The sequence below is a fragment of the Lingula anatina genome, chromosome 1, assembly GCF_051362555.1.
Source record: "Lingula anatina isolate TDL-2025a chromosome 1, LinAna3.0, whole genome shotgun sequence".
In the NCBI taxonomy this organism is placed as follows: Eukaryota; Metazoa; Brachiopoda; class Lingulata; order Lingulida; family Lingulidae; genus Lingula; species Lingula anatina.
The window spans coordinates 12,774,110-12,791,417 of record NC_141767.1 but is presented as its reverse complement, the minus strand read 5'-3'; the positions used below and the strand labels follow the sequence as shown (position 1 = coordinate 12,791,417).

Sequence of the window (17,308 nt, the reverse complement as noted above, 5' to 3'; positions counted from 1 at the left end):
TTTCCCCATGTTTCTCTTTATAATGTTAACAACAGTGATATAATGACATGCATATTTTTACTGTGGCCAACAAACCATGACCAGTCTACAGTTGAGAGACTGGCGTCAGGCCATTAATATCCAAGGTAACAGAACAAAAAAAAATATGTGTAATGAAGCTTGCCTAAAACAAAGGCACAAAACCTGCAGTGAACCATTCACAAAATGCATTAGTTTGATGCAACAATATGACAACAACCATGACAACATCAAAATACTCGACTTATCACATACCCTAGATCTATCCCAATCTGACAACCTATCAAAATAATCTAGTTAAATCTTGTAGAATGTATTTTTATCCCTTTAGCCTACTGTGTGCATATATATATATATATATATATATATATATATATATATATATATATATATATATATATATATATATATATATATATATATAAACTAAGAATATCACGTTAGCCAAATTCCCTTGTGTTTTCTACATTGAAATTCACCCCAAGACTACAAGGTCATATATACCTCACATAGCTACTGCTAGGTGAAACTCTTCCCCCTCTTTCTACACATTTATCTAACAGGTCACAAGCTCTTACCCTCTTTTGTGGTATTCCACACCAACAGCCTGAGAAACATTTTCCAGAAATTCCTAGAAAATAACTGGTAACCAGAGACAGCTGGCCAACCTTCACACTTGAGGCAGGCCACAATTTTACATATATGACTGTGCAGTATTTCGTGCGTGAAGAACAGCATGAAATTCTTCATAGGGTTTACAGGGGTTTACGCTCTGTCACTTAACCTCAACAAAGAACTCAAGTAACTGTAAACTTTAATCACTGCGCTTTCTGTCACAGGGAGGCCTAATTGGGTTAAGTTCTCAACCCTTTCAAGGTAATACATTTAGGAAGATGTCTTTGCAGATCAAATGCCTTATGTCACCTGCAGAGCATCAAGCTGCCGCCCAGGTGGAGTACGTAAAATTGAGAAAAAACATCATATACAAAAAATATGGTGCTTCACATGAGGATGCCTAGGTAAAAATAGCATTTATCTTCTAAAATGACTGCAACAATATATTTTCCCATCTATCAACCTTCAAGTACCCCATAAAAAAACAGCACACAATCTATAGACTTAATATTGTTTACCTTGGGGACATTTTAGCCCTCATCTACTTTTAAATTATCCCAGTTCCCAGGTGTCATAAAATTATACTCCAGGCTCTAAAATTTTGCAACGTAAAACTGACACTCGTTAAAGATGCACGTTTTACTTAATTGAAGTAAAATCATTGAAAGATTTTCAAACTAAAGCATATATCAAAACGCTAGTAATATTCAGGCAATACCAATATAGAAACGTCCACTTACCACTGCCTCCTAAACATACTAAGAAAATGTACAAAGTTAAATCATTAAAAAGGCCAAAATGGATATTTCTTCTTAAATTTCAACTTTAAAAGAAAGATGAAACAAAGTGTGAAGGTGCCTCATTTCCTTGTTCACTTCCTTTCCTCAAAAATGTTCATAAACATCTATCAAGACCAGATTTCCTTTTGTACTTTTTAACCCAAGTTATGCCAAGAATGTCTGCTCGGTGCTTCTTCTCATTAGTGGCTCTTCAGCTCCAGTCAGCCAGCAGATATTCTGTAGATCAATGCTAGATTATCTGTCTATTAGCACTACAGACAATATTTGGTAAAATTCTTATGTCCTGTGGTTGTTAACCTGTTTTATAATCCTGATCAGTGCACTGAGTTTCCCACATGTATAAAATATAACTCTCATATGATTCTATTGTCTCAATATTTTTTCCATATCTATTCAGATACTGAAAAACTCTTGGCCTTGTGGTATCAATATTCTCTGCTTATGCCAATGTGACACTTGGAGTATTTCAATTAAAACTACCCAGGGAGATGGTAAGCCACAAAGGAAATTACTTTCAACAAAAATACACATGCCCGAGAGGCCAGAAAAACCAGCGTCCAAAGACACCAGTCGGACCAGAACAAGTATTTTTTAATTATGCATGGACAACTCTTAATCATCCAAAATATTACACACTTAATAATATTATGGTCTCTATGGTTTATAAACCCCAATATCCAGAAGTAACAGTAGCAGCTAACAAAGCATAATTATACATGAATGTTGATTAATCATGGAAAATATATCAGTTTCAATAAGGCACTGTCATTTGATTAAATTTAAGCAACCAAGAAAAACATAGCAGATGATAAATGGTGGTTCTATGATCAGAAGCAGTATGGGGCTATTTATGAGACTGATACAGGTGTTGGACCACATGCTGCTCATATGATGAGATCATCACCATCATCCACATGCTCACAAATTATACTGTGCTTTCATAAAACATTATGGACATTTTCTATCATTATATTGTCTCAGTACTGTTTTCTATTTAAAAAGCTGAACTGTGACATTTTGTTTTTACTGTTACACTATGTATTCCTTTTTTAAGATCTCAAAGAAACAGTATTCTCAGCACTTATTATCATTTTCCATTAATAATTCAGAATGAAAATCAACTAGCAACATTATTTACCATTATAGGTAATCGTTAAAAGATGCGCACACCAAAACATTTCTCTTCGCTTATATTTTGATAAGAAAAATTGAATCCCATGATTAAGTACTTCTTCCTTCGATTGAATGTACTTCATATGTGACTTGATGATGAATGCAACAATGACTGTATAGTGTATCACTGATTCTGTACTTGTGGAATTTTCTATGCTATAATGACACTTGTTTAATTATCAATAAACTTAACCTGAAAAGCAGTCTCAGCAGCAATAATAAAAATTAGATTCCCTTCATATATATACATATATATACCCAAACAAACAAAGACATTATTCAACAGCAGCCTTTAACATATAAAGCACAAGACAAAGAGAAGCTATCTCTATAATATCCCACTGTCTATTCATCACTAAATCAACTTTCTATATAGGATATTGACCCTTCTATGATTATTTTACAAATGCAGCCCCCAAGTTGAGATATGTATTTTAGCAATCAATCCTAACTGAATTTTAAAAGCAGAAAGCCTAGCTAACAGCATATTATGGACTATCAGTAGAACATTACTGTATCATAACTGTAAGCCAATTTTCTTTTTTCAATAGGTCATTAAAATAAATACAAGGCAGACCCTCCAGTTTCTTTATCCCCACTGGTACCTGCCATGCAAGGTAATAATCAACAACAGTGAGTCATCTTAATCATTGCATACTATGTGGTATGTGCCTGGGTTTCCACGTACATTATGAATAGATAGGAAAAAAATACACAAGTTGTATATGAATACTTCCATTGTGTAGCAATCCATTCTCCTCATGTTGACACTTGTTATACTATGTTGTGTTCATTTGTTCACTGCGTATCTGAACACTATGAATAACACGCTTGAAATTTACCTTTCAACATAGTATGACTTCAAAAAACATGTTCATATTTTACCATCTCTGACATGGTTAAATAATTCATGCACTGCAGGTTTTCTAGTATACTGCCAGTCAATACAAAGGCACATCCTACAATAAGACATGATGCATCAATGAAGGACAAAGGGACTTCACATCATCACACTACGTTTTAGTAAATCTCTACTCAATCAATACATTTCTGATGTACTGATTTATGTAAAGAAGATATTTCATTTATATGTACACACACACATACATAAGCATATAAAAATAACAATTGTTCATATTACCTGTTTGTCCCCACAAACTTCATCCCAGAACATAGGAACACAGAAATACCAGAGGCCATACCAGCTGTGAAGCAAGCTATACTCTCTGTGCTCGAGTTCCAGATCCTGCAGTACTATTATATTCCAATCAAATTCAGAAAAAAAACTGCACTTCAAATTTCCGTTTCAAAGATCAAATATTAATAGAAAACTCATTCAGCTCGTACCATGATTTATTGCTGCGTGCCAAACAGCAAAACTGCTATGTCCGTCGATCAATTCTATTGGGCTTATTCTAAACACTTTCCAAAGCCATTTTTCTGCAAAAAAGGCAGCATTTCAAATACTATGTGTATTCAGCGTCTATGGGATCTGTTTCAGTCATGGCCACAGAAATAGGGCAGAATTTATCTGGATAATCACATTAACTTGATATCACTTTCATTGAAGTTGCAACTATGATTAATTACAATATATGGCAGCCTCAATACAGTCTTCCATTTTGAAATCTTTTGTATTTTGCAGAAGATTGATATGCCTCTTTTGTTTAACTCTGTCAGGAAAAAAGCCAAACTATTCTTATTTTTAGTTTCTGCAATTGGAATGACATCTAATCTTTCTCCAGCAATCAATGTAAATTGAATGTTCCAATTGTTGCCCAAGGACCATTAGGCAAATTTGGTTTCCAAATTCAAATATGTCCATTTGATTCTCCATTTAGTAGCAGCCTTATAAATCTTGAAAATGAAGCCAATCTCTAATGCTTTTTTTAAATACCAGAACTGAAGGGCCTCCTGCAAATGGCATCCCTGCACTTGCATTCATTGTCACAACTAACACAATGGATGGCTCCCACCTCATCCATAGGATACATTAGGAGAACAGACAGCTTCTCAGGAGCTATAACATTGCACAAGCGATAAACACAAGGATAAAATGATGATCATTCAAACTGACACTGACATGCCTTGGTTCCATTCTTTGATTATACTGTTGTTTGGGTTATATACTTTCTCCCTTGGGGAATAGCTGACCTGACTTCCTGGTTTTATTAGATACTATTACCCCGTTCACACTACGCTCAGTTATCCGGATAAGTTGCAAATTAGGTCACAATTCGAATAAATGCAGTAGTGTGAACGCAAGAGGATTTTGAAAATGCGCATTTTCAAAATCCTGCAAGCGAGGTGGATTTCTAAGCGCGATCCGGATAACTTACCGGAATCGACACCTGTACAGATCTTACTGCGCATGTGTGCAGATAAGTGCTGGTATCTATGAACGCTGGTTTATTACTTTAGCGATTGCACCAAACGTGTCACCACTCACTACAACATGAGGAAACAAACTTATTTTGCCCCCTTATACTTCTCAAGAATGCTGGAATGTCTTTTGAGTTGCATTTGTCGTCACAAATTTTTGTTGATATTTTAAGATTTCCTGTGCGGCGCATGCGCGAGTGTTCAAAACAGGAAGTTTAACCTGAAATTTTCAACGTGGGATTCGGATTCGCTTAGCGAGTGTGAACGCAATACCGAATCGGATTCCTTACGAAAAATCCGAATTATAGAAATGCGCATTTTGGCAACTGTAGTGTGAACGGGGTATATACTGACTGTGATCAAGTGTGTCACAACTCATTTCCCATGAAAAACAGATCTGGTGAAAAAAGACATCCTTGCAGGTCCAAATGCTATGCCTGCTAAACCTACTGCCTAAACTGCTCAAAGCATGCTTGCACAAAAATAGGATAAGACTAAGATTGAACTAAAATTTATATACTGCCTTTACAACCAGCAAAAAAAAAAAACTTTTTCCAGGAAATAAATCAAAAACTCATCAACTGAAGAACAGCATCACCCAAAGTGAAAATAAAATTTTGTTTCTACCTTAGTTTTTCTTACAAGTGTTGGCAGCTTGTCACTGCTAGGAGGAGAAGTTATCAACTTTTTTCATGTAAAAATGCCAAACACTCGATAAAAAAATCATATGACCTACAAAGAAAAAAATTCATTAGATACACAGTTGTACAAATAAACCGTAAAAATGTGCAAGTTTTTACCAAGCAGAAGCAGATCAAAGGAAACCGTTTGAAGAAGATTTGTAAACACAGGAAGGCACCAAGGCTTGTCTTGTCTCCAGTACAAACTAATGACTATACATCATTACCCCTGCACACCTTTTAGAGGACTACACATATAATAGCTGTGAGGGTACATTGTTTGAGCACTCCTAGCTATATTTTCTGCTTAAATTTCTTCATTAGCTGAGAACACAGAGAACCTGTTTTCCTGCCAAAACATGGAGTCACACAAAATAAACCACCACTTGCTTTTTCAGACTGTTATCCCTGATCTTTTACTTAATTGTGATGGAAACAATATGGGACATTTAAAATATACCATTCTCTTTTAAGTCCTTTGTTTAAGAGTCTTCATATCTCTCTCATTCATTTCTAACTTGATCAACTTTCAGACTTCAGCACTTCAGATGAACAGCAATCAACAATCATTAAAACTGACTTTAAATTATGCATGGGGGAGGGGGGGTTACCATGATTCAGGTGAGAAAGAAGATGGGGGCAACATAACAACAGACTAATATAAATAAGAGAATGAATATTGTCTTTATAAACATCAACCATACATTTCAGAGACTGATATATCACAACCTGTGCCGATTTATAACCAAATTTGCCAATAGTGATCTATATTTAGCATCCAATTTGTTTTTCTGTTCATTAAATAAAACCTTATCTATCTTAAAACCTAATTCCTTAGTTGAAAAATCCAAGGACAATTTGTCAACTCAAGAAAATTCACTTAAAATAAAACATTGAGTTATAAATAGACCATTGTTGGTCCTTTGCTAGCACTCTCTAATTAAGTCTTTCATTTGTCTTCATTTTTAATATCACCTCGTATTCAAGATCATTCCCTTGATCAGTGATATATTGCTGTACAAGAGAGAACTCTCCAAGTCACTTGTAATGCACAACGCTGCCATGTTGAGGTTAGTGATTTCACGCACTATTTTAGCACAGATGTCTAAATAAAGACACAATAAGAAATAACCAAATGGCAAATTCATTACAAGGTCTTTAAATGTTATTGATCTTTAAATAAATATTTTGTGAGTGAGTACTGATCATATTATGTTTTCCATTCTATATACCTAGAAAAATAAAAAAATTCAAATAAAACATGAGGAAATCTGGTTTTTAAAAAATGACATCTTTTTTCAGAATGTTGAAACTCTGAAGTTTACTTCTAAGCAAGCCAAGACTTTCAAGATTTTAGGGAGCAGTTACTTTATACAACCAAACATATTGTTGAAACACAATCTGAAGGGTGTAAAATATGTACCAATGTTTCAAACAAACACAATTTAGGCTGGTCTAGCTGTGCCAACAATATATCTACATAATCTGGCTCTCAATAGGGCCTGTCCCGAAAACATGTTCAACCTGGGTCTCTGCAAAATAACATTCAGTAAACTGTCCATCAAGTTCATCTTAATACTGCCATGACCTAAAGATTTCAGAACCTTATATCTTCAACCCTATCCTAAAACACAGGCTCCCTACAGTTTTACATAATTCCTTTCACCACATTTACTTTAGAAGAGCTATACTTTACTCTACCCGGAATGCCCCCATGTCTCACATGTTCTTGAGAACAAGCTTTTTGCTCTTCCCATTTTATAAACAAAGAACCACAAAACTATAAACCACTGGGTCTGAACTTCATAAGTGCAGTATATATCAATCTTCACTGACCTTCTATCCAACTAAATTCTTCAAGTTAACTTCCTAAACATTTTTCAATTGTTCATGATTCCAAATAAAAAAATCTCACCTTAGTTTTGCATAATAAAGCACTAGACAACAGATGACACAAACTTGAGAGAAAAAGATGTCAAGGCAGCCCTGTAGTGGAGAGGAAAATCTACAGGAGAAAATTACATGGCAAGTGGTATGTGGGTTGCTGTCCAAACAATGCCCCTGGGCAAGAGCATGTGGTTGGGGTTAGAATTAGTTACAATTCCCTCTAATCTTACTACTGGTTGTTTTCACAAGACCAATGTGGACTTTTCTTCCCAAGGGGGGAGAGTGATGGGTGGAGCACTCACTAAGAATCTATCTTGATTAATGCAATTAGTTTAAATGCATGTAATCACAAAGTAAAAGACTGGTGAAAAACAAAAAAACTTTTTCATCTTTAAAGAGTAAACCATCAACATATATAAACACTTCTGACACTGCCACTTATTTCCACTATCAGTCCTTCAGCCATCATCAGCAAAACTTTTCATATGATCCCTGCCATTGGTCAAAATTCACCAGTCTTTTAAGGTTCTCCTTGTTTTCAATCCACAGGAGGCAGAGAGAGGGGAACAAAGGCTGGTCATATCAGTGGGGCTCACCTGTATAAACCCCTCCAATGGAGAAGTACAGTTACAGTATATTTTATTTACATTCCTATTTCAACAAGTGGGGATGGTAAAAAAAGACCAATTCTAAATAGTGAATGGAGGTCCCCAATAGTCTCCTGGCTTATCCAATTACCCTGGAATTAAAGCATACATTATTGGCTAAACTTAGTTTTGGATCTACATCAGTAGTCCACCCCACTCACCAACATGGCATCATGCATTATACCTTCACAGAGCAATTATCTATATTTAGGGCCCTGAATCTGAATAAAACCTGCCAATATAGCACAGGTGTGCCTGTGGTAAAACAGGTAATTATCTATTGTGAGAAATGATTTGACATTTAAACCTTTACCAAGTGTTGTCAACAGACCAGATTGTGCAGTGCTATGTATATATCACACATGAAAGACCTTTCCTGGCCTACAATGCTACTTATATTTCATTCCCTCTATAAATTGTGATTTTTAATTTGAAAATGAATTACATATTGATCAAGTTAAAGGCAAACATTTAGAAAGGGACATTTATTGATCGATATTTGTGCCAACACAATGAAATACTTAGTTTTAATAAATTCAAAATTTCTGCCACATTTGCTGTAGAGGTTTACCACAACCCACAACAAAGACCTATCAAAATGCATCATTATAGCACTATTCTTCCTCTGACTTTCTATTCAAAACAGGATATTTCCAAACTGCCCTCATTGTCCTATGAATTAATTATGCAAATAGCCCATAATTCATTTCCATTACCCTATTGTCTTGTAATTAATTCTCAAAAGGTGCATCCCGCCTCATCATGTAAGTTCTGTAGTGCCTCTGTTGGCTGGTAAATATAAGAAAATGCATCAATCATGTACCTTTGTGTTGCAATACTATTATATACATTTTATACAAAGATCACTGACATCAAAAGTTTCACATTTATGTAACCAAGCAAATAAACATTAACAATATATGTAAATATGGCAATAGTTTGAGTACAATAGATTTCCATGTGTAAGGAAGTTTTAAAACAGTGTATATAATTCTATCTGTCCACATGATGTGTGTGTGTGTGTGCAGGGCGTAACCAGACCATTTAAAATTGTACGCACAGATTTTGAAAATTCCCAGGTACGATTATATTCCGTAAAAAATACACTGAATTTATGGAGAATAATATCATGGTTGGCTCAAAAAATTGTACGCACAGTGCATCCGTGCGTATGCCTGGTTACGCCCCTGTGTGTGTGTGTGTATGTGTGCGTACGTGCTGGTGTGTGTGTATGGATGTACTTGCGTGCACAGCAGACCAATTGTTTCATACCAAGTGCACACACAGCCAGGACTGGGGCCTGACATGAAGCTAGACTAAGATAACAACTGCCATTTAGAGAAATTGACCAATCTAACACCTCATTAGACACCTTCATGCTACATTAGGCCATTTTCTGCTAAACAGCCTCAGCGTCTTTACAATCCTGTGCCTTATGATCTGGGGGCCATGGCGCTTAGGGCCCATCACACTGAAGTTTATTTTTCTATATGACAACTATGGAGTTTAAAGCAACAAACAATTAATTCTGCATCATTTCATGCTTACTTGGGGTTCATTTTGAAGTCTACCCTGTAAGTTTCATTTTGGCATTTCATGATTTGCAAGGCACTGTATATCAAAAAGATGGGCACTACAGGGTCAGGTGACTTATTCATTATATCATGTTCCAAATTTTAAGATTAAAAGAAGGTCCATGTAGATGTTTACTGATAAAATATATCCCTTTTTGGTTTTATTTCATTCTGTTTCTTACAAGCTAAAAAAAAAAACTATTTGACAAAGAAAAGCAATGTTCAATCAAACAGTTAATTGAAAATTATCCATCACAACTTTTTCTACTATCAAGAATATAGGACCAGCAGTCTCCTAGACTTCCTCTTATGTCACCAAATCTTGGCTCTCTCTCATTAAAAGCTGCTTGTTTACCTGCACCTGTCATTAAAGATGTGAGTCAGCCTGTATAAAAACACACACACTGCATGTGCCTCTAGCAGGGAACTGCTTTCATGACAACGATTTATTAACGAAATGTTTGGCATGGGGATATATATCATTTTAGGCCAATTTACATTAAAAAATCACAAATGTTTTGGTAAGTTAAATGCCAATACAACTTATGTTTTTTTATATTAAAACAATTATATTCATCACATGCTTTTTTTTTTTACCATCACATCCCAAAGGAAAATGGAAAGGTGATATGTCATACCAAAAAACTGATGTTTTTTCATCAGTTGTTGAAAATCCACACAGCTTTATTATCAATTTCCCACAAATTATATCCACGTGAAAACTTTCCTGCAAGCGTGCGCCAGGTGCAGCAGACAGTCATCTTGCTTCCTTTTTTTCTATTTAATTTTTCCCACCTGGTGATATGTCATCATAGGAAGGAAATGTTTGTGGGGTATCCATACCATTTTAAGCACTACATCAACTTATATTTCTTCATCCTATAAAATGTGGTTGATTTAAACTGACACTGCAAAAAAAGTCTCTTTATTCTACCTTAAATGTTTTGATGAATCACGAAACCCTTGGCTTAAATTGACATTGAGAAAAGGTTTAGATAAGCTCCTACATGGAGACTATGATTGTGTAACGATGATGATACAAAAATTTCTATACAAATTGATGAAAGTCTGAAAATATTGCTGCACCAGACTTCCAATGGCCCTAAGTTAGTTAAAAGTTTGAAAATAATTCTTAATATCCCTTCATCAATATTCATTCATTTTTAAGTTTAAAAAAAAGTATCATGACAAAATGTATCATAAAAAAGTATCATTTACATTATGTTGAGAAAAATGGCATAGCAAAAAGTTAAAAAGCGAGTGATCACCTCTCACACTGCCATCCTATGTAATGTAACAGTAACAATGTCAATCATTAATCACAGCGTCAAGCCACTAACCCAATACACACATGAATGGCAATTTTCTCCAATCACTGCTAGCCTTGAGAAAGACTGTTTGCCGGAGTATTAGAAAAGTCTGAAGGATGCCCACCAAGTAGTCCACATCTCTGTTTACCATGATAAGATGGGAGCTAAGATGTCTACCAATACTTCACCTCTGTGATATCAAAAACTGACATCTTTTGTTCCCTCTCCATCTTGTAAAGTCAGACATAACATGCCTGGATTGAATCGCAATAGTCAGCAGACCTTTCAATAAATATACTTGTTTGAGTTTATAATGACTATTCAGAGAGAGCAGTTTATACTTGTTATACTGTCACTGAGAGAAAAGTTAAACTGAATATAACAAGTCTGGACTGAATGATTGCAATCATTGAAACTTTTGGCTAATATATGTTTTGGTTCAATCTATTATTTGAAAAAATAAAAACATTGATGAAAAAAATGTAAAAATTATAGTAGGCTAAAGTGGAGTCAAGTAGACCTGGGGTCATGCTGCAGCCAGACTATAAAGTTGCCTTGTCCACTCTAGTTACTGACCATGGCAGTGAGCAGCACAGAGGGCCTGCCTTGGGTCCACCTCCTGCCATCTGGTCAATAATCCTGCAATGATTTTCCTAGCATGATCAATATAAAAGTATGGAGGAATCTGATGGAGCTAAAGACCCAGAATTACCAGACATGAAAACTCGTGGAAGATCTTGCGTCAATGTCCATAGAGAAAATCAATGAGGGATATGGCATGTCTTAACTAACAATCCTAGTTGCCCACTTCCTTACCACTTTATAGCTATTTTTATAAACCAACAGGCTTGTAAAACAGAAAAAATTAATAAAAACAGATATAAGCCATTGCCTAAAAAAGTCCTGTTTTGCATCTTTACCATGTTTTTAATAACTGCTGAACTATTTGCTAAAAATAATAGGCCTTTCTTTAAAAATAAATTGTACTTAACTGACATCTGACACAAAGACAATGCAATTTTATCTGTTGGTGTTCAATGGAAACTGTAACCCTTACTTAAATACAGGACAAATTGTTTTAATTGCTGAAATTCCACACATAATCTGTGGTAACATCTTGTGTAGTAACAAAGACAGATCTTATGCATAAAGGCAGCATAATCACAACTGTTTTAATTTCTACCACCAATGGCTACTAATTAGCATAAAAAATCTCCCTTGAAAAAAATTGTTTTGGTAATTTGGAAAAGATCCAATTTCACCTAGTCTAGTGACTTACAATCAAAAACCCTGTCACAGGTAAAGTACGAGACATGCAAAAAATCAACAGAACTCTATTGATCACGCATTGGACCCCCAGACCCCTGCCCCCTTTTTCCAAACAGCCTTACCTTGCCCCATCGTAACTGCACCACTGTCAGAGACCCCAATATTCCTTATTCCACATGGTTCTCAGCCAATTTTGCGTAACTTTTCCTTCTACTCCCCTTTCCTCAACTGCTGTGGTGGGATTTGTATATACTGGCATCGCCAAAGGGGGAATGCAATTGGTTGTACTCTTTATCTAGGTTGTTATATTATGGGTCTTTAATTCTGTCTACTGTAAATCTCCTGGTATTCCGCAGCTGGCTGCTGCCACCACATATAGCCACAATCATCGATGAAAGAGTTAGCTGTGTGCATGTGCTTCACTGTGTATCTACACATATAAAGTGTATCATCAGGCAGTTATTCTAGGTGGCCAATAGGATTGGCTGTTGACATCTCACCTGGCCTGACCTTGGAATTTATCAACTTTAAATATATATACACATACATATATATCTGTGTGATTTCTTTTTGACATAAAGTAAACAGTGACTCTATCTGTGGTAATGCTATCAGTGTTAATAAGCAATAATGACAAAATTAAGAAAAATGATATCAAATCTTACAAAACAGGCTGATATTCTTCTCTGAAAAAAAATTACAGCAGCTGCAGTTTTTACAGGTGCATTAACATGCATGCGTGGGTGCGTGCGTGTGTGTAAGAGAGAGAGAGAGAGAGAATATGAACCAAGTTAGGCTAAGGTAGAAAAAACACATTTTTTAATTCCTTACATCTCATATGGTCAGCCTCAACATTATGGAACATGAAAAACAACAACACAAAATAAAAACATTATCTTTTAAGAGAAAAAGAAAAAAGCATAACTAGCCCTTGCTCTGACCTATGCCCTGAATTCAGGCACACAGTGGGTTGTTCACTTGCAGACAAATGACTGTGACAAGATAAAGCAGTGGCATTTAATGCTGGAGAAGTCAGCTGAAAACTGATTACAGTGGTATTTGAAAACCTTTTTTTTTACTGGGAGGCTTTATCAAATATAAAACTGTAGAAAGTCACCAGCACTGTTGCTTATCTGACTTTTGTCACACATTTTACCTTTAAATTACCAAACAAAGCAATATTAACCACATTGAAAAATGATCTGAAATGCAATTTTAGCTGGATGAAATGTTTTAAGGAAATTTAATTAAAATCTAAATTCAAGTTTTTCTAGAACATAAAAAAGTCAAGTCAGAGTGTGATTATTTTTCTGTCTGTCCCCATGCTTAATCTGCTTAATTTTATTAGGTCTATCTGAGGATAATTTCACTTTTTTCTTTATTGCAATTCTAAAACACCTGTTTTCAACTTCATTTGCTTGACATTTTGAAGTTGAAAAACAGAAATTCAACCTTTGAACAATTGTTCCACTTTTAATAGTTCAGGGTTAGCTGCAGAGGGCGGTTATTGGTTAATTTGTTTGTTTTTTATCAAAACAAGTAACATTTCACACACAAAAATTTAAAAAATCAGGCAACACTAAACAAAACTGATCCACTCATACTGAATTACAATGCATACTAAAGAATCTAAAATTCAACATCATTTCAGCCTCCATACATCAGACATAAAACATGCTAATGAACATAGCATCAAAATGACAGGCTTGCTGCAAGCTCTATAAAAACGGATACCTTTTCACCATCAGCAACCAGGTATCACCGGGTGCAGAGTCATTTTCCAGTTTGGCAGCATACAATATACCTGCCTTCTGTCACTTACAACAATGATATAGCCCATCAGTCTTTTATTCCAACAGTATGATGTAATCCAGGAAATCTTAGAAGACCTTTGAAGCAAACCGTTCTTGATGCCAGGTGATAAAACTTAAGAGGAGCATTTTCTCTCAAGCTCTACTTCAGATTTTCATTCATAAGATGCTTTTGTATTCTCCGTATTTACTATACAATGTAATGAGATACAGGGGTCAAATGCACATGCATGCTGCTGCTGCTTTAACAAGCAGGCGTAGCACTGAAGAATGGAAGCTGTCCAAACAATGCTAAGCCATCACCAACCAGGAAATACTTCATATTGACATTAACCCACTAAATAATTACTGATTAAGTTTTTCCATTGCTTTCCTTGCCAGTACATTCTGAAGAGGTGAAGTCAGTCTGCATTCAAAATATTAAACAAAGTTGTATTGACATTTGAAAAAAACAATGAACTTCTTTTTTCCATTATTTCCAATATTCAGCCACACTTTCAAAGACCAAAATACTATATTACTTTTAAAACCCTCACTGTTGATCATTTGTACATTTCCATTATCTTCCTTTCAGTCACAGATATAATTTTGCATCAAGCTGCTTTCCATACTCAACCAGCATGAACAAGCCATTTCCATCATCAAATCAATGAGAAACCATCTAAGATTTGTTACCCAACAGGACAAGGGAAAGTAATGAGGCTGTTGGCTCATAATGAATAGCTATGATAATGCATTTTTGTTGCCCACACAGTACAAGTTGCTCTGCAAGTCTGACTTACTTTATCACACAAAAACACACAAACACACACAGACAAACAGAAATATTTTCTGGAAATTTTCAAGCTTTAACAACCACCATCCCAAGAGTGCAACACTTCTTCACAGGCTTTTCATAAATCAATCAGTTTACATTCAAAAAGCTTATTACAAGGCAATCTCATATCATGATACTTTAGAGAATACTACCCATGACTGCAGAGCAAGTGGATTTCCCCATAATATCTATAAAGTTTAACAAACATCTGTCCAGCTCATCTCACCAATTGCGATAGATGAGAATGCATGCTTACAACAGCAATCCTCTCAACATGTCTAGCATAAATACTAATGCTTGTGGAACCAATACGCAGATTCAAGGGGGGGGGGGGGGGGAAGGCTGGCCATTTTTCTGGTAATCTAAACCTGTCAGGGGGTAAACATCCTTGAATGTTATCATGTGTCAAAAGCAGAAAAATTTAAGACTGCTTTCGTAAATCTGAAGGAATTTCAAATTCAAAAATGAACAGATTTAAAGCTGATATTCTGTCTGCTATTTAAGAGTAATGCATATCATTTGGGAAAAACTACTGGTGTAAGGGGCATATCCTTGTGAGTAATAAACAAAAAGTTAAATGGGAAACATGCTATGTTTGAACACCAAAAAAAGGATGAAAATACTGATTTTAATATTAATATTAATGATGTTAATAAATAAAATCCACATACCATTTTCAAGGATGTGTACTAAACCTTCCTAAAACAGTCTAACAACAAAATAAGAAAACCATATCCTACCTGTAACTGTCTTGAAACTATCAATAATTGAAGAACCTATTGAGCTTAACCAGTCTATGCAACAAGAGAACTGTAATTCACCAACAGAACATATAAAAATAAACCTTAGCCCAGTCCCAGACCTTTACTTCTCTAGGACAATCTGTGTCTCTGGTTCAAAGTCACACATTATGGAATGCTGTTCCTCATACCAGACATCAAGCCCTCTGGGATATATTATTTAATAACTCCTTTCAGCTAGACTAGTGCAAATTAAAAGCCCTTTCACATTTTCAGTTCATTGCAGGATGCTAGGCCACCAGCCCAGAGGCAATAGTCTAGTGATGTCTTCTAGTACCTTATTGACAAGAATTCTTCTTTATTTCTTCCTAATTCTTTCAAATAGTGAAGTGGATGTGGTATGACTATTTCATACATAGTTCAAAGCACATGTTCTAGCAATTAAATATCAACTGATAGCACTTAACTTCCAAAACCTGGCCTTTGAAAGTATGCTCTCTGTCTACTGATCACACCAGAGATAAACGAAGCAAAATGAGACTAAGAAGAAGTTGTGGTTCTTATGCCGACTCTTAAAAAAGACCCAAGTGCCTCTGGGGATCTCTCTATTTAAAGTACCACCAACGCAGTATGATTTAACCAAGGAGTCCAGAGGCCAAAACTCACCCACTTCCTATTGCTCTTACCTGTCCACTTCAGGTCACTGTGGTCAGTTTACCTGGCTGGCCACTACATGCCAGGATGTGGGGGCCATGTGATTTACACCAGTTCTGATGAGATATCCCATATCTGTCACCTCATCAGCATAAGTTTGATGATATCTTTTGACTTGGATGAAGTGTGTACTTATTTATAGTCTTTGAAATGAAAACTATGGTGTTTTACAAGCCCAAAGGACACGAAAAACACTCATATGGCACCTAAAAATAATCACAATTGTAGCTCCAAAATCCAAAGAAATGACAAAAGCATAATATTTTGACAATCTCCTGCTCCAAAATGTTATCTATGTGATGCAGTGCATTATGCAAGGATTCCTAAAATTATTCACAGATACAATTCAACAGACACCAGGCTTTTTTTCCTGCAAAACCTTTGTCTTAAAAAGGTTAAAACATACATTTTCCCCTCTGAATTACCAAACAGGATTCATCAGTGTCACCACCTTGCAGAGTATAATTTGGGACCTAGCACAGGATGCAGTATTTATGATTTGCCCTCACAGTGCAAGTCTTGAGGGAAAGTGAAAATCTAAGCATCATCTGCTGATAAGTGCTTCATTCCACTAGTTTAATCTGTTTAGCCCAGCTTACCAATGATATAGCGCAACTATCTCCAATCGTTCCTTTATACACAGATCAGATCATGATAGCTTACTTGCAAAAGGCTTGATAGGATTGAAATATACCAAAAAAGAAACAATTAAACAGCTCACAATTTTCTTTAGATGTGACATACAATTGTCCATCCAATGTCTTCTTTTTGCTATTAAACTTCTTATATGTGCATTTGTGCGTACGCGAGTGCATGCACATGTAAACTTACACTTGGGTAAAATTGGTTCCCAGTTATCTCTTTTCTCTTT

The 17,308-nt window shown here is 35.6% G+C and overlaps 1 protein-coding gene across 14 annotated transcripts in view; it reads right to left on the bottom strand.

Moving 5' to 3' along the window:
* LOC106170586 (neuron navigator 2) overlaps window positions 1–17,308 on the bottom strand; it is a 167,818-nt gene that overhangs the window by 64,085 nt on the left and 86,425 nt on the right. The window contains exon 1 of one of the 14 annotated variants that reach the window (XM_013550506.2): window positions 12,478–12,692. The exons of 11 other annotated variants lie outside the window; for them this stretch is intronic. In XM_013550506.2, the coding sequence (XP_013405960.2) occupies window positions 12,478–12,487 (10 nt within the window). In that variant the 5' untranslated portion in view covers window positions 12,488–12,692. Of the gene's footprint in view, window positions 1–596; window positions 784–7,583; window positions 7,755–12,477; window positions 12,693–17,308 lie in introns of those variants that run through there. 2 more of the 14 variants (XM_087000651.1, XM_013550504.2) reach the window with 2 other exon arrangements.